Here is a 23,548-nt window from a genome sequence, read left to right as displayed (position 1 = left end):
GAGAGAGAGAGAGAGAGAGAGAGAGAGAGAGAGAGAGAGAGAGAGAGAGAGAGAGAGAGAGAGAGAGAGAGAGAGAGAGAGAGAGAGAGAGAGAGAGAGAGAGAGACCACTCAGCTGCTTGCTCTGCAACACACCTCTCTGCTCCTCCTATTGGACCCTGTCCCTCTGTCTCTCTCCCTTCCTCCCCTTCTCTCTTGTACCGCTGTGCAGTATTGCTACAAGGTGTAAAGTTGAGAGAGAGGCCACTCAGCTGCTTGCTCTGCAACACACCTCTCTGCTCCTCCTATTGGACCCTGTCCCCTCTGTCTCTCTCCCTTCCTCCCCTTCTCTCTTGTACCGCTGTGCAGTATTGCTACAAGGTGTAAAAGTTGAGAGAGAGGCCACTCAGCTGCTTGCTCTGCAACACACTCTCTGCTCCTCCTATTGGACCCTGTCCCCTCTGTCTCTCTCCCTTCCTCCCCTTCTCTCTTGTACCGCTGTGCAGTATTGCTACAAGGTGTAAAAGTTGAGAGAGAGGCCACTCAGCTGCTTGCTCTGCAACACACCCTCTCTGCTCCTCTATTGGACCCTGTCCCCTCTGTCTCTCTCCCTTCCTCCCCTTCTCTCTTGTACCGCTGTGCAGTATTGCTATAAGGTGTAAAAGTTGAGAGAGAGGCCACTCAGCTGCTTGCTCTGCAACACACCTCTCTGCTCCTCCTATTGGACCCTGTCCCCTCTGTCTCTCTCCCTTCCTCCCTTCTCTCTTGTACCGCTGTGCAGTATTGCTACAAGGTGTAAAAGTTGAGAGAGAGGCCACTCAGCTGCTTGCTCTGCAACACACCTCTCTGCTCCTCCTATTGGACCCTGTCCCCTCTGTCTCTCTCCCTTCCTCCCCTTCTCTCTTGTACCGCTGTGCAGTATTGCTACAAGGTGTAAAAGTTGAGAGAGAGGCCACTCAGCTGCTTGCTCTGCAACACACCTCTCTGCTCCTCCTATTGGACCCTGTCCCCTCTGTCTCTCTCCCTTCCTCCCCTTCTCTCTTGTACCGCTGTGCAGTATTGCTACAAGGTGTAAAAGTTGTCAATCAGGATTGTCATGTCAAGTACCAGCAACCAGAGTCTTGTTGTGCTGTGATTCCAAAATATGCATAAAGAATGCCAATGTGGTATAACGCACGCTGTCTTGCATTATTACATATTGGTTGCATTTCTGAGTTTAGACCTCCTCTCCATGGACAAATTGTGGTAAATGTAAGTGACATGGCATTGCCATCTAGTGGCCAAACAAGGGAACAACCTTTTTCCTTGTGCTCTTCAGATTTGGCCGCATCGGACGCCTGGTGACCCGTGCTGGATTCAGCTCCAAGAAGGTTGAGATTGTGGCCATCAATGACCCCTTCATCGACCTGGAGTACATGGTGAGTGGTGTCCAACCAGCCCCAGACATCCCTGGGGTCATGGAAGGCTCTAGAAATGTAGACTTGAGCCATAGGCAGCACTGGGTTGACCCAGAGTTTCTTTCAGGTTTTTTTTCCTCGTCTTCCTTGAGAGTTTGGGTAGGCTGAGGGGCAGTTCTGGGGGCGCGTGTGAAGCCCTCTGGGGGCGCGTGTGAAGCCCTCTGGGGGCGTGTGTGTGAAAGGGCTATACAAATGCATTTGGATTTCAACCTCCCCCACTTCTCCACAGGTCTACATGTTCAAGTACGACTCCACTCACGGCCGCTACAAGGGTGAAGTCAAGGCCGACAACGGCAAGCTGGTCATCGACGGACACGCCATCACAGTGTTCCACGAGTGAGTCCCTCGTTTAATCTTTTACAATTACATCAGGGTTACAATTACGGTTATCTGACCTCCCCCCCCCCCCCACCCCCCCCCACACACAGGAGGGACCCTACTGCCATCAAATGGGGAGAGGCTGGTGCCGACTACGTGGTTGAGTCCACCGGAGTGTTCACCACCATCGAGAAGGCTTCTGTACGTATTCCTTCCTCTTGTGTTGCCGACCAGACACCCCACACAGGAGTGAGCATATGAGACATTACCCTTGAGTGATCTGTCTTCCTCACCCCCCCCCCTCTCTCCCAGGCCCACTTGAAGGGTGGTGCCAAGAGGGTGATCATCTCCGCTCCCAGCGCCGACGCCCCCATGTTCGTCATGGGCGTCAACCACGAGAAGTATGAGAACTCCCTCAAGGTTGTCAGGTGAGGCCAAACACCCGTCACTCAGATTACTTGCGTTAATCCTGAAACCTAAACAAGGACACTGCTCATGAACCTTCTATGGTAAGTGTGGTCAGTTATGAAAGCCTGTGTAGCTCATGTTGTACTTGCTCTCATAGATGTATATAAAGGGTAGATGTCTCGTCCGTTGCCGGCCAACGGAGTCGAACGTCCGCACACTTTTTAAATGACCATAACTTGCTCAATTTTCAACCGATTTTGAAACGGTTTGGTTTGTTATCGACGTCAGATGTCGTTATTCTATTGCATACTTTTTTTATAACATAATTGAGCAAGTTATGGTCATTTAAAAAGTACATGTAGCACCAACACAATGTTATGGGTGAGCGAGTTGACTGTAGCAAGATGGCCGCCATGTGTGGACGTTCTAGACTCCGCTGTAAGACATCTAGTCTTTATATATCTACTTGCTCTCCCCACACAGCAATGCTTCCTGCACCACCAACTGCCTGGCTCCCCTGGCCAAGGTCATCAACGATAACTTCCACATCATCGAGGGTCTTATGGTACGGATTACAACACAACACCTAGAGGGACAATCTCCTAGAGAGGGCTTAATCTGACACAACACCGGCTTGCCCTCGTCTAAAGCACTGAAACCAGACGCAGCAGATTTAACGTTATTATACCTCTCTACCCCTCCACTTTATCGCCGTCCTTGCCCACAGAGCACAGTCCACGCCGTCACTGCCACCCAGAAGACCGTGGACGGTCCTTCTGGTAAGCTGTGGCGGGACGGTCGTGGAGCCAGCCAGAACATCATTCCTGCCTCCACGGGCGCTGCCAAGGCCGTGGGCAAGGTCATCCCAGAGCTCAACGGGTCAGTGGAACCCGCCCGATACGCAGGACACGCCCAGCCTTCATACACGTTCACATGCATTCACATTTTTACATTTGTATAGTTTTTAAGATTTGTATATTTATCGTATGCACCTTCCTGCCACAATTCCTTGTTTGTGGTGAACTTGCATGGCGAATAAAGCCCATTCTGAAGTAGTTTAGTCTTTGACCTCATGTCCTGCATGTCTGGCCCCTCTACAGCAAGCTGACAGGCATGGCATTCCGTGTCCCCACCCCCAACGTGTCAGTGGTCGACCTGACTGTCCGTCTGGAGAAGCCTGTGAGTAACCCCGCCCCCTCCCCTCCGATTTGCGATTCACAAATGTCCTCTTTTTTTTTTTTCTTTTATCTGGAGGTTACGTTTGCCTTGTGTTGTAGCGGATCCATGTAGGCTATTAGATCTGTAATTGTAGCCTACTTGGTGTGTCTACAGATCTAAAGGAGGTCATCACATAGGCTAATTTGGCTTTTTTTTTGTGACATTTCATAGTCAATGGTAAGAGTACATTCTACTTCCGCTTAACCATACATTTCACTTCCCAGGCCTCGTACGATGCCATCAAGAAAGTGGTCAAGGCTGCCAGTGAAGGGCCCATGAAGGGCATTCTGGGATACACAGAGCACCATGTACGGACCTGTTCGATTCACATTCTCAGCAACAATTAATGGTCACTAGCTGTTATCATTTAGCGGGTGATGCAAACTTGTTGTATTTTCTTTTTTCCCTATCACAGGTTGTGTCCTCAGACTTCAACGGTGACACCCACTCCTCCATCTTTGATGCTGGCGCAGGCATCGCCCTCAATGACCACTTTGTCAAGCTTGTCTCATGGTAAGCCAGTGTCTATTACGCACACACAAACACACACAAACTTTGTTCTAGGATCCTAACGGTGCCTTTGTGTCTCCTCAGGTACGATAACGAGTTTGCCTACAGCCAGCGTGTCTGTGACCTGATGGCCCACATGGCTTCCAAGGAGTAAAGGCAACCAGCCAATCCAATGCAACTGCACTACGTCACATGACCCACGCCCCCCCCCCTCTCCACCGCCATTTGCACGGCTGTGGAGAAAACAGCCACCAGTCATTAACACAACTTTGAATTGATGACCAATTAATTTTTGTATCGTCAAATCCCTGTTCTGTTGTGAAGTAGGAGTCGAAGCAAAGGCTGAAGGTCTTTCACTGGCTATGGCACTGAGGTGCTGCGTTCAGTGGATGAATAAAGTCCTCTGTTTGTGAGAATACTGCTTCCTCTTTTTTATCAGGGGTTCGGTGGGGGGGGGGGGGGCGATCTAAGATTCATGAACAAGCCTCAATCTCTTAGCATCCTGGTTTCTGTCATGAGTTTCTCAGTTCTCATCAATCCGAGATTGATGAGAATTTAACATGTCCTCAACTAGGACTTTTAGTATGTTCTGGACACTGCTATATGCTGAAATATTTTAGTTAGTTCTATTTTTGGCTCTAAATTAGTTACTTTGCCTGGACTATAACTAGTTCTCTTGTGCTCATGCGTTCGAAGCCATCATATCAGCTCAATACCTGGTCCGATTGCATAGCCGAGTGTAATGTGGCGAATCTAAGTCGACTTGACAGCAGCAGACCATTATGTTTTCCACGACGGGCCTACATGAAAAATGTATATCGACGTTATTGATGTAATAAATCGAAAGTGGAGACGGGCGGGCGTGCGAGGCAAGTCATCAAATTATGAACGAAGCAGCATGTCACATGACGCTGGGTGCTGTCTACCTGTTGGTCGCAGTTTACAGAAAAGTCAGTTTGGGTTTTATAGAAGTGGCCCAGAGTTGGTAATGTAGATTAAGGAGACGTACAAAAAAACTAAACTGGATTTATAAAACATGAAGTAGGCTATTGGTTAACCCCTGTGGCCCAAGGAGATGATTTGAAATCCCGTTCACTATCCAATTTGGGCCATACGGTTCTATTAAGGGTTGCAACCACACACACACACACGCACTCACACGTTTCAAGTTTTTTTTAATGTAGGCCTATGCGTGTGTGCGTGTTCAAAGCTCTACTTCTGTAATATGAGTTGGATAAGGATTAAATCAATGCCGTTGGTCAGATCACAGCCATGTATATATATTTATTTCCACGTTTAATACATTTGTCACAGACTTCCAGGACAGCTTAATTCCCAGAGGTCAAACCAAATATCCATGATATAGTTGTCCAACGCGAAAATGCCTGCTGGTAGTTATAATTCTCACTGATGCACGGACACAGACACGCAAGCACACACTTTTGCCTCTAAAACGATTAAGATTAACGTGGAGCATTGAATGAAATAATCATGCCTCATGAATCACTGTCTTATCCTTAATCATAATTTCTAACCTGAAAAGGACAGATAAAAAAATAAACTTGCTTTCTGAAAAAGACTAAGATGAGATAAATGTAGGACAGTAAACATTGAGAATGCATGTGTGGGAGATTAAGAGTGTGTGTGTGTGAGCAAGACACACACAGAGCGAGAGAGAGCAATAGAGAGAGAGAGAGAGAGAGAAAGGGAGTGAGATAGAGAGGGAGAGAGAAGGGGTGGGGAATGACTGATCAAGAGGGAGGTCAAAAAGGTTCATATACATCTCTCTCTCTCTCCCTCTTTTTCTCTGTTCATTTCACCACCAGATTGTCAACCGCAAAATTGATTTGGAAAATCAAGAGGCTTAAGATTAAAAAAGAGCTTAACTTAGCATAAAGACGATCTGAACAGGAGAGGGAAGTAACAGGAGAAACTAGGAGGACAGACTGACCGACTGAGAAAGAGGAAGGTGAGTAGGACTGGCTGTGCGTGTGTGCGTTATGTGTGTGTGGTTCCAAGGCTCTCCTGACGTATTTTACCACGTCTTAAAAATGAGATTGCTTCGCACTTTTTGGTCTTATGTTTTAACATAATTCAACTTCTCCACCCCTACTGCGGTTAGCAACAATTTGAGCCTCTCTTTGTGTCTTTCTGGGGGTTGGAGTGTAGACAGAGATTTCCTTTCCCTCCTTCAGGCAGTGTCCCATGGTTAGGTTTCCATGTCATGTCCTTTATCCCCTCCTTTTCCCTCTTACTCATAAGATGCTAAGATAATCAGTGAACTCTCTCTCTCTTTCTCACTCTTTCCAACTCCACATCCACTAACTCGAAACTTCTCTCACACAAACGCCTCAGTCTTATGATCCTGCTCATTCACCCCCACCGCTTACCTGTCATGGAGGATTTACCTTCTCCACGTCTAGCTTTGGTGGTAGGCTTCACATCTTGTTTAGCAGAGATGTGTGTGTGTGTCCTCCATCTGCTTCCTTCCAGCAGTACATGTCGGCAGGACTGAATGACACGTGGAGGGGCTCGGAGCCTGTCCCATCCGCCCTCTCTCCCGCCTTCCAGTCGCAACTCACTTCGAGCGCGGACCTGGGAGTGGCCATCCTGATGGTGATCACAGGTGAGTGGGACCTCGTCCTCACCCTCATCCTCTATGAGTGGGTCGAAGGGAGGAACAAGTGTTTCGATACCGACACCACATTCAAGAATTGAAAACGGAGTCTAATTATCCTTCTGTGAAAAGCATATACGTACTGTTATCCTTTCAACCTTCTCAAAACGAGATTTGCTTGTGGCGTATTCACGACAGGGATTTCTCCCAGAGTAATCAATGTTTTCATTAGCTTTTCATTATTAAGAAGGGATGAGACGTTTGCAAACCTTTGCATCAAGAAACAGGGACCCCTGAACACAGATGTAAAGCTGTCTGCCGTCATGGCCAACTTGTGTGATCAAACGAGGCATTGATCTACTCTAGTTTAGACTCTCCCCTTGCCCGCTGGCATCCCTGTCGATGCCTCGGTGCAGGGCGTGGGCTGGGCTGGGCAGCTGATTCCAGAGCCCAGGGGGTCTGGAAAGAGGGGTTGTTAGGACGCCTGGCTGAAATACTAAAATAAACGACTGGCTTGCTGAACCGTGGCATCCGCCCAGGAGAACAGTGAGTGTCTCCACACGTCGATAGTAGATGATCGATCTTTCCTGCGTTAGACGACCACTCATGCGCCGTGATATGAGGAAAGTATGCTGTGCGCCACAGACCTAAAAAAACGTAACATAAAAAATCCCCCGTCTACCATGTCCGCTCATCGATCACTCGTCCCTGCCTGTTCCGTCATCTGTGAAATCACACATCCTGTTTTTTCCCGGTCCTTTGAACTCCCTGTTCAATCCCCCCCCCCCCGACATTGTTCTCTCTCACCTGGTCTTCTCATGCTCTGTGTTCTCTCACCTGGTCTTCTCATGCTCCCTGTTCTCTCACCTGGTCTTCTCATGCTCCCTGTTCTCTCACCTGGTCTTCTCATGCTCCCTGTTCTCTCACCTGGTCTTCTCATGCTCCGTGTTCTCTCACCTGGTCTTCTCATGCTCCCTGTTCTCTCACCTGGTCTTCTCATGCTCCGTGTTCTCTCACCTGGTCTTCTCATGCTCCCTGTTCTCTCACCTGGTTTTCTCATGCTCCGTGTTCTCTCACCTGGTCTTCTCATGCTCCGTGTTCTCTCACCTGGTCTTCTCATGCTCCCTGTTCTCTCACCTGGTTTTCTCACCTGGTCTTCTCACCTGGTCTTCTCATGCTCCGTGTTCTCTCACCTGGTCTTCTCATGCTCCGTGTTCTCTCACCTGGTTTTCTCACCTGGTCTTCTCACCTGGTCTTCTCATGCTCCGTGTTCTCTCACCTGGTTTTCTCACCTGGTCTTCTCACCTGGTCTTCTTATGCTCCGTGTTCTCTCTCCTGTCCCAGGCGCCGTGTCTGTGCTGGGGAACGGCACCGTGCTGCTGGTCTACGGCAAGAAGAGGAAGAACCTCCGGCCCCCTGAGCTCATGACCATCAACCTGGCTGTCTGTGATTTCGGTTACAGCCTCCTGGGGGCGCCATGCTTCATAATATCCAGGTGAGTTTAGATCAAAGTAAGAAAAGGAGGCATAGTCTGTACTTTAAGAAAGAAAAAAACATAATTGTCCAAGGTATGTGAAGAAACGAACCTGAGTGCGATGTATACTTTCATACCTGGATGCTGGGAGTGTCACCTCCCCCTTCTTCCCCCTTCCCCCCTTCCCCCCCCTCTTCCCTCTCCCCCCCTCAGCCTGTCTCACGCCTGGGTGTTCGGGGAGACTGGTTGCTTGTGGTACGCCATGCAGGGCTTTGTGTTTGGGATCGGCTCCCTCATCACCACCAGTCTCATCTCTCTGGATCGCTGCCTCAAGATCTGCTCCTTAAGATACGGTCAGTGAGATGCAGTGGCTGGGGCCTCCACTGCAGACACCTGACACCTGCACGAAACCTGACAAACTACTAGGTTAAGCAGGAAAACGTGAGAGGGACCTGAGGGGAAAGGAAAGGAGATTTTTTTTTTTAAGAATTGACTTTTTTTTAATGAAAGAAGATTGGGAACCAAGCTGTAGAGAAATGCAGTCAAAGCTTCTTTTGTTGTAATACAAAAAGAGAAGCACAATATATATTCAGAGGTAATGTCATCGTTGTAGTACTTATCAAAGTCACAACAGTGAAAGAGCATTTAGCCCAAAGCTCAGCTAAGGGAACATACAGCATAAAAGCAGCTTTCAAAAAGATATTGTGTCAAAGATTGATCTTCTTCATCCTCACTGACATATGGTGATACAAACCACAGCCTCAGCTCTCAGACTCAGCTCTCGTGTGGCTGGGTTCTGAGATTGCGGTGTAGCGATAGAGATTGCGGTGTAGCGGTTGCTGTTAGAGATAATAACGGTGGCCGTCAGTGTACACATGGTCCTTGAGTGCATCTGATCCTCTGCCTTCCTGAAGTCACTTCCTGAGGTCACTCGCTCAAGATCTCTGTCATTTAGGTCGAACATCAAATATCTACCCTTGCTGCCCGAGTTTCTGTGATTGTTGTCTGTTGGTAAGGATATCAGATTCCACATCCACATACTGATTTTAGAGTACTCGATCGTCAAAGGCTTCCCTGCGTGTGGGCGTGACTGTGTGTGTCTGAGTACTGGCATGTCTGTTTGTGTTGCGAGTTCGGGAAGCAGGTTGCTTTACATGGGGACAGTGTTCTTGCATGCACAGTACTTCTACGTTCATTTGAAATCATGCTTTGCTTCATGCTAAATCCGTGCAAAAATGATATCTGCTCTGCACTCCAGGTCAGTGGATAGAGAGACGTCACATGTCTTTAGCGATTGCACTGATTTGGGCCTATACCGTCTTCTGGGCCGTTCTCCCTGCCTTTGGGTTCGGAAGCTATGGACCAGAACCTTTCGGGACCAGCTGCACGATTAACTGGTACTTCTCCCTTCTGCTCGCACCTATCACTGAATTCTGTTGTGAGTGTAGTTGTGTGTACATGCCAAAGCTTGTTTGCGTACACAATTAGCTCTGAAAGTTCTGTCTAATTCATCCCTGTTTGCATGTCTGTCTGGATGCGGGTTCATGAGGTACGGATGCGATATGTGAATATCTGGATGTACTTGTGTGTTCATGTTCCTGCGGGTGTCTGGATCTCCTCTTCCTGTCAGGTGGAAGATTAGGTCGTCCTTGCAGGACCAAGCCTACATCTTCCTCATCCTGACCTTGTGCTTCGGAGTCCCCACCCTCACCATCATCGTCTCCTACCTGGCCATCCTCCGGACGGTGAGGCTGCGCTGATCCTGGCGAGGCAGGGAGCCAGCAATTAGCATCTCGTTTGATTCATGGGGTCCTTGATAAAGCACTTATGCTGAGTGGTCTTTGCTATGCGGGGTGCTGGACATGTTTTATGCATGCCAAGGCCGTCCAAGTCTGAGCCTGAGTGTGCCTGTGCGTCCAGCACAGCAGTACAGTACTGCAACAGAGCTGTGGTAGACCTAGCTGACTGTGCTGTGGGAGAACGTGCACTCACCGGTTGTTTCATCGTGTTTCTATTCGAGCAGGTGTACAAGTCTCACCAGACCCTGGCCTCCATCCCCTCCTCAGCTGTCACCCACAGCAGCCGGGACATGAGGCTCACCAAGGCATGTCAAACAAACGGCTGATAACATCACAGCGAGTGTAGCCACAAAATGGGCGTCATCTCTGCTTCACTAATAGCATCTAAAAGGTCTCTAGATCATGAACCATGAATCTTTGTGTTCCTCCGTCTGTCCATCTCTCTGTTGCAGATAGCGGCTGTGGTCTGCTCCACCTTCCTCCTTGCCTGGACCCCCTACGCCATAGTGTCCCTCTACTCCGCCCTGGCCCATCGAGAGGAGTGGGTGGAGGGCTCCCTGCACCCCAGCACCATCACCAACCTCCTGGGGCTTCCAACTGTCCACAACTGGACCTCCACGGAGAGCTACGGAGGCGGCTACGACAGCATGTACTACGACCAGGCAGAGTACTCGGACCCTTCGCCCACCGAGGCTATCGCCACCACGCAAAGTTCACATCCAGTCCACCAGGGGGCGTCAGAGCCAGACAGCTACCAGCCCGTGTCCTGCCTGCCCCCAGTTGTGTCCCTGATCCCGGCCATGTTCGCCAAGTCTCACTGCATGATCAACCCCTTCATCTACCAGATCATGAACAAGGAGTTCCGAGAGGATGTGTTCGACATCCTGCGAGGAAGAGACATCAGGGAGAGGAGGAGGACGAGAGCCACAGACGGAAGCTATTGTGAGACTCGAGGATTCGTCTCACACACACACACACACACACACACAGGTCATGTCGGCTAACAATCTCTCTCCGCTCCTCCACAGCGCAGAGAAGCAGCATTAATCTGTCGTACTGCCACAGCTGGAGACAGAAGAACAAGCCCTTGGCTGTGTCCATGGTGCAGCTGGAGAACAAGCAGAAACTCGGCGAGAAGGGGAAAGAAGGAGGCAGGGGTTCCTGGTCGGACAACACGTCTGTGGGCTGGGATGCTCTGGACGTGGCCTCCTTAGACACCCAGGTCAAAACGGAGGGCCAGAAGATGAGCGAGAAGGACATCCACGTCCAGCAGCCTGCTGACTGAGAGAGAGAAGATGAGAGAGAGAGAGAGCGGGAGGGGAGAGAGAGAGAGAGAGAGAGAGAGAGAGAGAGAGAGGGGGGGGGGGGGGAGAGACAGAGAGAGACAGAGAAAGTGGGAGGGGAGACAGAGAGAGCGGAAAGGGGAGGAGAGAGAGAGAGAGAGAGAGAGAGAGAGAGAGAGAGACAGAGAGGGTGGAGGGGGCATCCTAAAATAGGGTATCTTCACATTTGATAATACATTTGATAATATGTATATTTGATTTAATATTTAGTTATTTATGCATATATTCCTTGTATTGTGATATTTGGACTGATATTTGAAACTAATTGACCTCATGTGTCGTGTCATTAGTTGCCTCTACATCCTGCCAAAATTTTTAAAGAAAATAAAATTGTTCTTACACTTTTATTACATTGTTCTGTTGATTAGGTCTACATCTCACCATGTTATTCAACTTGTAGCCTAGTAGGCTATATTTTGCACTGAACACAACATAGGCTACTGTTTTAAAGGGAAGGAGTTTTCTATATTGAACGTAAAGAGTGAAATGGTTAACAGAATCCAGGCTGTCTAATTGTGTATTTACGGTAGCTTGCTCTCCAAATCCCGCAGCACTTGCTCTTGCCTGCGGTCACATCTTGAAGCAAGAAGCTGCGTCGCTGATACGGTCTGAGTTTATCTTTTAAAAACATTCAAGCGCAGTGCATTATTATTGAGAATTTATTTGATCATTGATAACATCTCGTTTTGGATTAACATATTGGCGTTGTCGCATATTTTTTGTTTGCGCATACCGTTTGGATTCGTGTTTAACATTGTTTTTGTTGGGGACCGTTAACAGGGAGAGAACACTTGACCAGTTAGCCAACCTTAAGTCGACCCGGCTCTAAATCGAGGATAAGATTATTAATTAGAAACAGTTACATAAACAGGTGGGTTAATTTTAAAACGTGGCGCAATTGTCTGATAACCAACAGCTAGACGTTGTTTATCTTATCGTTATTGTATTCCACCATAGCAAGCAAATTACCGTCCGTGTTCATGCCAGATCTGCAGCGCTTTAGTTTCCCTTACCATAGCATGAATCCTTTGTTGGGGACAAACACGCTTCTCCAACATCAACAGCAGCAGAATCTAGGACCGAGTCATCCGGATTCTCCATCCGGCCTTCTGCCCGAGGCCATCTTCGGCTCTCCAGATCCAACCGCCTTCCTTGAAGAAACTGGACTAGGCCCGGAGACGCTCTCCGGATTTGATTTCACCCCATCCTCACAAAGTGCTTACCTGCACCATAACCACAACCATCCGGTGCACCGCGCGGTGCCACCACCTGCTGCCATGGCCCTAAGGAACGACTTGGGGTCCAACATTAGCGTACTGAAGACGCTCAACTTGCGGTTCCGATGCTTTCTCGCTAAAGTACACGAGTTGGAGCGGAGGAACAAGATCTTGGAGAAACAGCTACAGCAGGCTTTGGATGCCAATACTAAATGCAAAGGTGGATGTTCTGAAAACGGGGGAGGGGCACACACCCAAGAAACAGGTGTCCAGACCGGGTTCGTGGGGACGATTCCACCAAGGCCCGGTTCGCTTCCGTTTCACAACACAAACAACTCAGCTACGAGGCCCACAACGCTTTTTATGCCACCACTCACGACAGTCCTCACGCTGGAGCAGAACCAAACCGAAAATCCAAACTCTAACCCGAAGAATCCCACCATCACAATCAACCTGTCAACTCCAACTGTCGACTCTCCATCCAGCTCCAGGTCACAAACCGTCGGGAGAACGGTCACAAGTACCGGTACCGGAACCCCGACCAACCCCCCTCCCAGGTTTCTACCGGGAACTATCTGGTCCTATAACCACACCCGCAAGCTCGGCTCTGGCGTGGAGACGCGCGTTACCAGCCCCGGTGTGTCCTGGATCCATCCGGATGGAGTCGGGGTCCAAATTGACACCATCACCCCAGAGATCCGAGCCCTGTATAACGTCCTGGCTAAAGTGAAGCGGGAAAGAGACGAGTACAAGCGCAGGTAACTGGCCTTCTGTATTTATTCACCATGAAACCTGTAAGGCCAGGTGTGCGACAGATCATATAAAAGTAATTAAAGTATTGAGATGTGCCTAGTTGGCAGAACTATAAGGGGCGTGTGATTCCTCGTGGTAGCAGAGTGGTAGCGGCCTTGCTAACAGATGGTCGATGAGAACAGCTGCATGTAACACAAACAAATTCTGCACCGTGTATTTGCATCCTTCAGCGGGCATACCTTTAATGCCAAAACGTTTGTCACGACAGATCGCGATCCCAATTTTCACAAAACTTTCACCCTACATGGTGTTCTGTATTTGTAAGAAAGATGTACGAAAGTAACAGTTCTGAACAAATCTGTCCAGAAGAACACTTATTACTGAGTCATGATAAATGGAAATTTCAACATTTCCGTCTCTAAAGAAGCAGGTTATGTCTTGTTCATGTTGACAGAAATGTGTCCAGTTCCCACATCCCCTAAAGCCAATGTCATTCTTTGTGTCAAATTCACTGATATATATATTTGGTTTATCTCCATCCCCATCAGTTTTTGGATCAGGGCCAGTGTCATAAACCAACAAGGCTGTGTGTTTTGAAATGGGCATAGAGGTCTCTGAGTGATGCTGACTGTTTAGTGTTAAGAGCCATATGTTGAGGGACAAACAGTTGATTAGCACAACAGATAGAAGTGTTGTTCAGAGGAATATAGTGTCACACATGTTGGTGTGAGCTTAAAGTAAACCCAGTTTCCTCTGGAGTATGGAACTCAGGGCCAGCGTTGCCCCGAGCGATATCTTGGCTGATAGCATCAGGACAGCCAGACAATGATTTACAGCTTCTCTGTGTAGTTCTTTAATTGTGCTCAGTGGGACTTTTTCATACTTGGTTCACAGTTAACGTTGCCTGCAGGGAAACACACTCACTAGTAAACTATTCTTTCTATCAGTCCCCTACTTCCTGTTTCCTTATCTTTGGGCGTCATTCCATCGCTGTCTTGCCCTTACCTGCCACTCTCTCCTTCAGCCAGTGGCTGGTGTCACCCCTCTCCCTCTCTGGCTCCTGTCTCTTATCTCACTCTGCCCCTCCCCTCCTCCCTCTCTCACTTTTCTGCCATTAGTCTCTCTCCCTCCCACTGGCAACTATACTCTCTGCTCCTCGTCCCATGACAACCCCCCCCCCCCTCTCCTTCCTCTTGCGCAGCCGTCTCAACTCTCCACACTGCATCTGCAATGCAGCATACTCGCTGAGCTGTAACTGCTGAAAAAGGGGGTTGGCTTGCAAAGAGAACTTGTCTCAACTCCCCCCTCACTCACTCTCTCTCACTCTCTCTTTCTTTCTCTCTCTCTTTGCGCTAACCCCTCAAATGAAAACATTGTGCAAAAATGCAGAACAAAATCCCCTCACTCTTAATACTAAATAACACATTAAGCTTTTCATAGGTCTGGATATGTCGCAGAATCCTGCATTTTAAGCAGCAGTTATATAAGGTGAAAAACAACTGGGAGGGAGTGGGGGGCTCCTGGGGGTCTGTTGTGTCGAGCCATGGAACCTGTCAACGGCCCCATGTCAACTGCACATGCTTTTAATCAAGTTCTGATTCACAGGTCACTGATTTGACCAGTACGCAGGAGGAAAACACACATACACCCACCAAGTACACACTCAAGTCACATGCAGGTTTCAGTTTATTCTTGTGCGCGTGTGCGTGTGTGTGCGTGTGCGGGAGTCAGGTGGCTGAGTGGTTAGGGAATTGGGCTAGTAATCCGAAGGTTGCTGGTTCGATTCCCAGCTGTGCCAAGCACAGCATGCCATGACGTTGTGTCCTTGGGCAAGGCACTTCACCCTACTTGTCTCGGGGGAATGTCCCTGTACTTACTGTAAGTCGCTCTGGATAAGAGCGTCTGCTAAATGACTAAATGTAAATGTGTGTGTGTGTTCTGTAGGTGGGAGGAGGAATATACCATGAGGGTGGATCTGGAACAGAAGATCGCAGACCTACAGGAGGTAGGAAGAGCACCTACCATGACTGTTCCTCTCTGTTCCTGTCCTGCCTCACTGGTGCAGACTCACCCCAAGTCTCGTCACAGTGTATGGCACATTTACTGAGCGTATATCTACTGCATGTCTTTTAATCCATAAAATAACTATACACATGGGTGAATAAAGCACCCATTTTGAGCCTCATTCGGATTCTGATTCTATACCACGCCATCTCTGATTGGTCAGTGTGATGAGAGAGGGCTGGGGCCAGAAACACCATGTCTGTGAGGTTGGCTGCATGGTGCTGACTGAATTGACATTGCACTGACGCACACAAAACAGCCTCATTCAATAAAAGTGTGTTGGAACAGCCCATTGAGAACTCATAACATTAGAATGAAGGTCTAATATGCAGTGATGGTATGCCTACCTGGACCTTGTGGTTGCTCTTGTGAAAGCCCCTTGTTTTTCCAGCTTCAGTGAGTGGTCCGACCACCACCCACCTTCTTGTGGTGTTGAGCTCTCAGGTTTCCTGTGTGTGTTTGTGTGTGGCATTGCTTGTGCTTGTGCATGATTGAAATTGTGTAAATGAGCATGCTTGTGCACGTGTGTGTTTGTGTGCATGGGATTGCTCGTGCGTATGCGTGCCTTTGTGTGAGAGTGCACTTCTGAGCGTTTATGTGAGCGTGCTTGTGTGCGTGTGTGTGTGTGTGTGTTTGAGCATGCACGTGCTTGTGTGTGTGTGTGTGTAGCTGCAGTTTCTGGGAACATCTAGACACCTGACCCAGTTACAGAGTAGGCTGTAGCTGTGGTGCCCAATGTTCATCAAAGAGACACTTGAGACTTTCCCAGCTCAGCCAGACACATAACTAGAATTACACAACAACAAAAAAAGTCTTAAAACAGAGTGAATTATGGGAAAGTAAAATCCTGGGGGATTACATTATGCTGGATTGCTAAATTCTTATTATCTGCCCTGTGTATAAAGGCCTTGTGAGTGGTCTCTTACTGGAAACAGATTTGTCTCTAAGATGCTACCACCGCAATCAGATCTGTTCTGGGAAGTGAGAGATGCTCCGTGCGTGTGTGTGTGTGTGCGTGTGTGCGTGTGTGTGTGTGTGTGTGTGATGCCCGTCTGTCTGTGGTCGTAGGACCTGCAGGAGAGTGAAGGCTGCCAGGATGAGTTGGCAGTCAGAGTGCAGCAGTTGAAGGCGGAGCTGGTCCTCTTCAAAGGCCTGATGAGCAACGTAAATACAAAACTCACCTTCACCTTACATTGCATACAATATCCACATACACACTCACAACCTCAGCGTACTGTATACCTCCTAGTAAACAGCTGTGTACTAATGTCCTCGTCCGTCACCCTTAAACGTTCATATACCTATAGTGTATCAAACACCAGTACACCCGATCCACCCTGCACGTGAACCGTATATAAAATTGTATATTGTTATAGACAAGCCATTTCACTCCATGTCGTCCCCTTGGTACAGAGCAATTAAAAGATAAAAAAATAAAATTGAACTTGCTATGCTGACTGCTCTCTCACCTTACTGTCTTCTTGAACCTCTTCTCTCTCTCTCTCGCTCTCTACTCTCTACTATTTACTCTCTCTCTACTCTCTCTCTCTCTCTCTCTCTCTCTCTCTCTCTCTCTACTCTCTCTCTTCCTCTCTCTCTCTACTCTCTCTACTCTCTACTCTCTCTCTCTCTCTCTCTCTCTCTCTCTCTCTCTCTCTCTCTCTCTCTCGATAGAACCTGTCAGAGCTGGACAGTAAGATCCAGGAGAAGGCCATGAAGGTGGACATGGACATCTGTCGCAGGATCGACATCACGGCCCGCCTGTGTGACGTGGCCCAGCAGAGGAACTGTGAGGACGTCATCCAGATGTACCAGGTACCACCACACACACACACACACACACCACAACACACGCCACACACACCACACGCGCACGCAAGTACACCACACACACACACCACACACACTACACACACACACACACCACACGCGCACGCACGTATACCACACACACACACACACCACACACCACACACACACACACACCACAACACACACAACACACACACCACACATCACACACACCACACAGAGGCGTGCCCACACGCACACACACGCTCCAAGCACGTCCACACAAACATACACACACTGCTGGGAGGCTGTTTACAGCGGCCATCTCTCACTGAACCTTAAGGTGCCCACCTCCCAGTGTGCCATCAACTGTCGTCCCCGGAGACAGACTCCGCTGTCAGTCAATGGTAGTGATGGAGAAGAACCAATCAGCACCTCAGAGAGCGACGGGGGTGCGCCCAAGGAGGAGGAGCTGTGTACCTCATCAGCCAGTCAGATCAATGAGGAGATGCAGCGAATGCTGAACCACCTGTAAGTGTCTGTGTGTGTGTGTGTGTGTCTGTGTGTGTGTGTGTGTCTGTGTGTCTGTGTGTGTGTCTGTGTGTGTGTCTGTGTGTGTGTCTGTGTGTGTGTCTGTGTGTGTGTGTGTGTGTCTGTGTGTATGTGTGTGTTTATACAGCATGTTTGTCCATACGTGCGGTTGGTTTGTGTAACAGCTTTGGATGCGTTGCAGGCGTGAGTGTGAGTTTGAGGATGACTGCGACAGCCTGGCGTGGGAGGAGACAGAGGAGACCCTGCTGCTGTGGGAGGACTTCCCAGGATGCACCCTGGCACCACCAGAGACCACTCACCAGGCAGGAGAGGTAGGGAGCACTGGCATGGTGGTCGCAGGGTCGAATCCCCTGGTGGGACTGTGTACTGTATGAGCCCAGTGTGTCCAAACGGCTCCTGATTAGTACAGTTAGGATGCGTGCTGATTCTGACAGAACAGAGAACCAAACAGCTGATGCCATTTCCTTTTAACGATGAGATCATTTGAATGCATACAACAGCAAGATCAAGCATTGGCTGTTAGTGTTCCAAAAATTCCTGGTCTCTAGAATTAGGTCATTGTGAGTGGGACAATAGGTTAAAATGTTTTACAGTACTTTCAGAGGTCGCCGATCCTCTCTCAGCTAAGTACTAAACAGCTCATAAAGACATCCATCCATATACGGTAAATATTTCTTTTTTTTCTTTTTTTACTAATGGACGTCTCTTTAAGCAGGACAAATGTATGCATGTGCGCACGCAGACACAACCATACAACATACACACCTAAACATACACACACACAAAAACACACACTCAAACATGCATTCACACGATAACCTACACACCCAAGCATACACACCAACACACACGCCTGAATCTGAACGAGAAACAGATTTGTTGTCAGGTATTTGCTTTCATCGACCATTACTAGTCAGTGTAAGGAGAGACAACAAGCTGTCCCTTTATCGAACAGAACAGGAACGCGTACTCGGGGTAATTTGATTAGACAGTTGGATGAAGTCAGCCTTGTTTTGTGTGTCTGTGTCCAGTAACAGAATGCTGTGTTCACCACACAAGCAAATGTTCTGTTTACGTCGATGTAATCTGTCATTATGATTCAGCCTTCAGGGGCCTGTGTACTCAAATCCAATATGAAGCATTACTGTCATATTTCCAGCCAGCTATAAACAAACACCAACCAGACATGCAGCCGCCATCACAGCAATGCTGCCGCCATCACACTCATATTTCTGTCAACGTCTCTCTCTCTCTCTCTCTCTCTCAGCCAGATGAGTCTTTGGAGAAGGTGATCGAAGACACAGAGTGTCTGTTCAAATCCAGAGAGAGGGAGTACCAAGACACGATCGGCCAGATAGAGGTGAGACAGTGTGTGTTAATGGGATGCCAGGAATGTTATTATAGTGTATGATACAGACCTGCGCCGCGTGACTGGTTCTGACTTTGTGTTTGGTACCCCCGCACACACACACACACACAGCTGGAGCTTGCGACAGCCAAGAGTGATATGAACCGCCACCTGCATGAGTACATGGAGATGTGCTCCATGAAGAGAGGCCTGGACGTCCAGATGGAGACCTGCAGGAGACTCATCACCCAGACTGGAGACGGGTACATTTACATTTAGTCATTTAGCAGACGCTCTTATCCAGAGCGACTTACAGTAAGTACAGGGACATTCTCCCTGAGGCAAGTAGGGTGAAGTGCCTTGCCCAAGGACACAACGTCAGTTGGCATGACCGGGAATCGAACTGGCAACCTTCGGATTACTAGCCCGATTCCCTCACCGCTCAGCCACCTGACTCCCTACGTACGCTTCTCTGATCTCTGAGGTCTGTCTCCAGCGAGGCGGCAGGCATGGGAGTCACACGGCTATGTTTTGGGAGTGAGGGGTTGTGCATTTGGTGTGTTTTGTACACTGCCCTACAGCCTACAACACCTTTTGTTGATCTGTTGCTCTGTCTTTCTCTGTCTCTCTCTCTTTCTGTCTCTCTCTCTTTCCTTCTTTCAGCGATTCTCAGTCTCCCGTTCCGGGGACCGGTGAAGAGATTGAGTCTACAGACAAGGAGAAACCAGAAGAATCTCCTCCCTCCAGTTCCTCCAGATCATGACCCACTCCTCTGTTCCCTCATCCTTCCATCCCTCCATCATTCCATCCCTCCATCATTCCATCCCTCCATCATTCCATCCCTCCATTATTCCATCCCATGACCTCCACTCCATCCAGCTAGTGTACTTCTGCATCTCACAGCCCGAAACCACTGCAACTTTATGTTTATAATGCTTGCTAGGTTTTCGTGTACGTTTTCAGACTGCGTATGCCTATTGTGTACATTTTCAACAAATCATACTGCCCACTAGTGGAGAGATGCATATCTGCAAGGGTCATATCTACTTGCATTGACGGCAATATGGCACAGGAGTGGAAAATGAGGTTTTGATATAATCTCATGAACCGTAGGAGTTACATGTTATTTTTAGACGACTGTTTCAAAGCAGTATGAAGAGGTGTCTGAAATTGGCCAGGCAATATACACCCACATATCCATCTCAGGCTAACCTGCTGCATAACATCGTGACCTTTCTGTTAAAGCTTTTCTTTCAAGCTCAGGGCGCAGTAAGTTAAAACTCGACAAAATAGGAGTGGAGTTTGATTAATACAATTTGGGGTGGAGAATGTTGGAGAATGTTGGTTTGTCAGGTTGGATAGAGTATGTTCGTCTGGGACATGAAATGCTAGTGTATTTGGATTTAGCATTTAAATGACAGCTTGTGTTTAGTTGACTAGATTCCTCATACTCAAACAACACACATATTTAAGCAAAGTCAAATATAAGTCGTTCAATAGCATATCACTTCATATCGAATTCATTATACCAGACTTTTTCACTGCATTCACTGAAATAAATAAAATAAACACACAAAAAAAGTGAAGTTAAAAAAATTAATCGTAACTCAGAAGGCACACAGTTAGACCCGGCCTGGCGGCGCGTGCTTCAGTGTCCTGAGGTCGGTCTTCCAAGCAATCATTGCAGGCCTCTTTACTGTTGAAGACATGCGGTTTACATCGGTAGGCCCAATACATCAATGTCCGTAGGGGTGTAACTGCTCTTTGTACTTGAGCAACGTCCAGAGTGTAAATGATGTGTTTCAATGTTTATCTGATATTGACCGAAATATTGTATGGCGAGAGTGGGTCCCTTCCGTAACTTAAAATAATTCAACACAACTTCTAACTACCTGATAACGTGTTACGGAACAGTGAACTGTTTTAAAGAAGCTATAATACAAACACAAGGACCCACGCTATAGCCTGTATTGTATTCACCATGCAAATCAAAGGCGATGTCAGGTAAACAAACGGACTGCGGACAGCTTGTGATCATGGTCAGCAAGGACACGGGGTAGGACACATACTTTTTGGTTTGGAACGCAGCTTTTTCACTGCGGTGCTGTATAAATAGTGTAAATACGTACGCTCTTCAGGACGAATTTGGCGTTAGCGCCTGGGGCCTTGCATCGCTGTCTGTGTCTCTCTGTCACCGACGCAGGGACGGGGACACGGTCGACTAAGGGCATTGTCACCCAAGTGTTATACATAGGAGCCATGTTCAAATATTTAGTTTGGTTTGTGGTTTGTGGTGGCAGGTCTAGTCAGTGTGGAGCCCTTGTCCAGATCAGGCCAGCGATATTTAGATTGTAGTCGGCCAGATAGAAGATTAGTAGACCAGATAGAAGCCTACTGAGGTGGTTGACAGGTCAGAACAAACAGCTCTGAATGTTAACTTTCTGCCAGGTTACTGCTGTGGTCTAGTAGGACTGGTGGACTATATAACACCGCAGGGTTAGTGTAGTCAAAAGGAAACCACAGCTAAGAAGGTAATAAGTGAGTGCGGGTACATTAGCGAATGAATTATGGATATTAATAGATGGACAGACAGATGATTGTTCATTTGACATGATAAAGCATTAACTGTATGAGTGCCAAACTGACTGGATATACAGCCTAGTCTACATTACGTTTAAGAATCACGAAAGAAAAACGAGAAAAAAAACTAAAACTTGTGCTGAAAGCTATCTCACAAACTGGTGCTTGTTGAAAATTATTGATGAATCCTATTTTTGAGCTTGTAAACGTTTGCAATTGTAACGAAAGAGCAAAGCAAAGTGTATATCCAATAGTAACAGCAATAATAAGAGTATAAAATGCAACTGAAAAATGGCAGGAATGGAAAAGTGTAGTTTCATTATTTGGCACACATTCTGTCCACAAAGTTAGTTAAAATTAGTTGTATTAGTTGAGTTATTTTGGGGTTGAAAATGTATTACTTCTATTTAGTGTATCTGTTTTTGTGTGATAACATGTTTTTATTGTAAATCTCAGTTATATCATATTTCACATGCTTTACTTTTCCCATTATTTATGTGTTTATCACCTTAAACTCACAAAATCTACACGCACAGACAACATGAATGACAGTACACTGAATGTTGACAGCAAAGGCAAATATATGTCCACTCAAATTAAAAATAAGTAACAAAAAAACTATATTTTATCTATTTATGATCAATTATTTACCTTTTATTTTTGGTCCTGAAGAAGTCAAATCAGGTTGATTGTAAATTGCTTCAGCTCACATATCAATATTCAAATATTCTGTAAAAGCGTTTTGTCTCATTGATTAAGCTGTAGGTTGGGGTTTGTGAAATAATGATATGCATGTCTAAAGTCTGGTGTGGTCCATCCCTGCTCTTTGGCTACAACTGAAGATTGCTAAGAGGATATCTAGGAGACAGTGCGTGAGAACTATGTATTGTTTGGGCTCTTTGTATAGTTTACCACATCCACCGAGAGGGTGAGTGTCTCTGTATGCATGTGTTATGTTTTGAGGGTGCTCTAATTTCAGTGGTTTTTAAAAAGACTTTTACTGGTTCACCTACAACATGAAGAAGTCAGTTCTCCAGAACCACACACAGACACACACACACATACATTACATTTGGTCACCAAGTGTCTTCTGACAGACAATCTGTATGTACCCACCTGAACCAAGAGCAGTGGGACCTTAAAGTGATGTCTCACACACACAAACACGATTTTGACTTACACACAACGCCTTAAAAACACTGTATATATGTATATCAAACATGTACAGTAGTTGCTCTGCGACTCAGTTGTTCTTCATGAGTGTATGTGAGTGCTAAGTAAAGTTCTTTTAAAAACAACACCAAAATGTAAAAAAAAAACTAAAACTACAAAAAAACTAGAAAATGCAAAAGGCTTTAACACTATTGACAGTATGATTGCTATGATATTGTATACTATGATATTAAAAGTAACAGCTATGGGTATATTGTATGTTTAAAGACTGCATAGTGCAAGGATGTCCACAGTCACATACTAAGTAGCATGCTTTAGGACAAAAGTGATTGAAGAACTAGGTCAGATTGAGTTATTCTGAGTAACAGCAGAAATAAATCCTCTAACCGTATTCATCTATTCACCACAACCAAAAAGAACCAAAAAGAAGAACCCAGATCCTAGCTGACATGTTTATTTGTGTTTCATACACAGTGCAATAAATAACAGGTGTAACTACAGGCACCTGCAAGATATTTAGATTTGACCTTCAGTTTCCAAACGTTTATTTGATTTGTAGCCTTCGACAGGAAGCGTGCGTCTCGTGTGTGACTGGGTAGGACCTTCAATATGCGTGTGACCTGAGTGTAAGAAGTGGCAGGTTTCGCTTAAGCTTTACTGCAGAGCTCTGCATTCTGAGGGCAGAGTTAGAATGAAGAATAAAAAGTTGACAGCTGAGCAATACGATTTGTTGTCGCGTGACTTCTTTTATCCTCCGTTTTTCTCTTGTTTATAGTACACGTGGAAAGTAGTTAGAAATGTTAGTCACTGCCGAACCGATGACGGTTCAATGACAGCGTCTGATCAACCTGTAAACACGGGACAGCGGTGTGGCGGTACAGGCTTGTGGGCGAGAGGTACCGGAAGAGAAGATCACAGGTAAGGAAACAGTGACAGGCTGGGCTGAAC

The 23,548-nt window shown here is 47.2% G+C and overlaps 3 protein-coding genes across 3 annotated transcripts in view; all 3 read left to right on the top strand.

Annotated features, from left to right (window-relative positions):
- Window positions 1-4,305, top strand: part of gapdh (glyceraldehyde-3-phosphate dehydrogenase) — a 5,758-nt gene extending 1,453 nt beyond the window's left edge. The window contains exons 3-12 of the mRNA XM_062465879.1: window positions 1,297-1,396; window positions 1,665-1,771; window positions 1,864-1,954; window positions 2,066-2,181; window positions 2,645-2,726; window positions 2,889-3,040; window positions 3,262-3,340; window positions 3,604-3,687; window positions 3,795-3,892; window positions 3,974-4,305. Coding sequence (XP_062321863.1) covers window positions 1,297-1,396; window positions 1,665-1,771; window positions 1,864-1,954; window positions 2,066-2,181; window positions 2,645-2,726; window positions 2,889-3,040; window positions 3,262-3,340; window positions 3,604-3,687; window positions 3,795-3,892; window positions 3,974-4,043 — 979 coding nt within the window. The 3' untranslated portion in view covers window positions 4,044-4,305. The remainder of the gene's footprint in view (window positions 1-1,296; window positions 1,397-1,664; window positions 1,772-1,863; window positions 1,955-2,065; window positions 2,182-2,644; window positions 2,727-2,888; window positions 3,041-3,261; window positions 3,341-3,603; window positions 3,688-3,794; window positions 3,893-3,973) is intronic.
- Window positions 4,306-5,090: 785 nt separating this feature from the next.
- opn9 (opsin 9) lies at window positions 5,091-11,091 on the top strand. The gene is made up of 10 exons (XM_062465930.1): window positions 5,091-5,357; window positions 5,585-5,858; window positions 6,386-6,515; window positions 7,851-8,001; window positions 8,194-8,333; window positions 9,239-9,377; window positions 9,611-9,725; window positions 10,004-10,084; window positions 10,232-10,721; window positions 10,808-11,091. The coding sequence occupies exons 3-10, from the start codon at window positions 6,389-6,391 to the stop codon at window positions 11,062-11,064; spliced, it is 1,500 nt and encodes a 499-aa protein (XP_062321914.1). The 5' UTR covers window positions 5,091-5,357; window positions 5,585-5,858; window positions 6,386-6,388; the 3' UTR covers window positions 11,065-11,091.
- Window positions 11,092-11,691: 600 nt separating this feature from the next.
- Window positions 11,692-23,326, top strand: iffo1b (intermediate filament family orphan 1b). Its single transcript, XM_062465783.1, has 9 exons — window positions 11,692-13,097; window positions 15,037-15,097; window positions 16,225-16,320; window positions 16,831-16,971; window positions 17,291-17,478; window positions 17,681-17,810; window positions 18,767-18,859; window positions 18,980-19,110; window positions 19,511-23,326. Exons 1-9 carry the CDS (start codon window positions 12,103-12,105, stop codon window positions 19,608-19,610), a joined length of 1,935 nt encoding a protein of 644 aa, XP_062321767.1. The 5' UTR covers window positions 11,692-12,102; the 3' UTR covers window positions 19,611-23,326.
- Window positions 23,327-23,548: the final 222 nt, after the last annotated feature.

Source organism: Osmerus eperlanus, chromosome 7 (genome assembly GCF_963692335.1).
Source record: "Osmerus eperlanus chromosome 7, fOsmEpe2.1, whole genome shotgun sequence".
Classification (NCBI taxonomy): Eukaryota; Metazoa; Chordata; class Actinopteri; order Osmeriformes; family Osmeridae; genus Osmerus; species Osmerus eperlanus.
The sequence above is the reverse complement of the archived record's forward strand: the minus strand, read 5'-3'. Positions and strand labels throughout refer to the sequence as shown.

Coding starts and splice junctions, on each gene's coding strand:
- iffo1b (XM_062465783.1), top strand. CDS start 12,103: ATGCCAGATCTGCAGCGCTTTAGTTTCCCTTACCATAGCATGAATCCT. Junction 16,972..17,290: donor ACGTCATCCAGATGTACCAG/GTACCACCACAC, acceptor CTGAACCTTAAG/GTGCCCACCTCCCAGTGTGC. Junction 19,111..19,510: donor ATCACCCAGACTGGAGACGG/GTACATTTACAT, acceptor TCCTTCTTTCAG/CGATTCTCAGTCTCCCGTTC.
- opn9 (XM_062465930.1), top strand. CDS start 6,389: ATGTCGGCAGGACTGAATGACACGTGGAGGGGCTCGGAGCCTGTCCCA. Junction 6,516..7,850: donor CATCCTGATGGTGATCACAG/GTGAGTGGGACC, acceptor CTCCTGTCCCAG/GCGCCGTGTCTGTGCTGGGG. Junction 8,334..9,238: donor GATCTGCTCCTTAAGATACG/GTCAGTGAGATG, acceptor TCTGCACTCCAG/GTCAGTGGATAGAGAGACGT.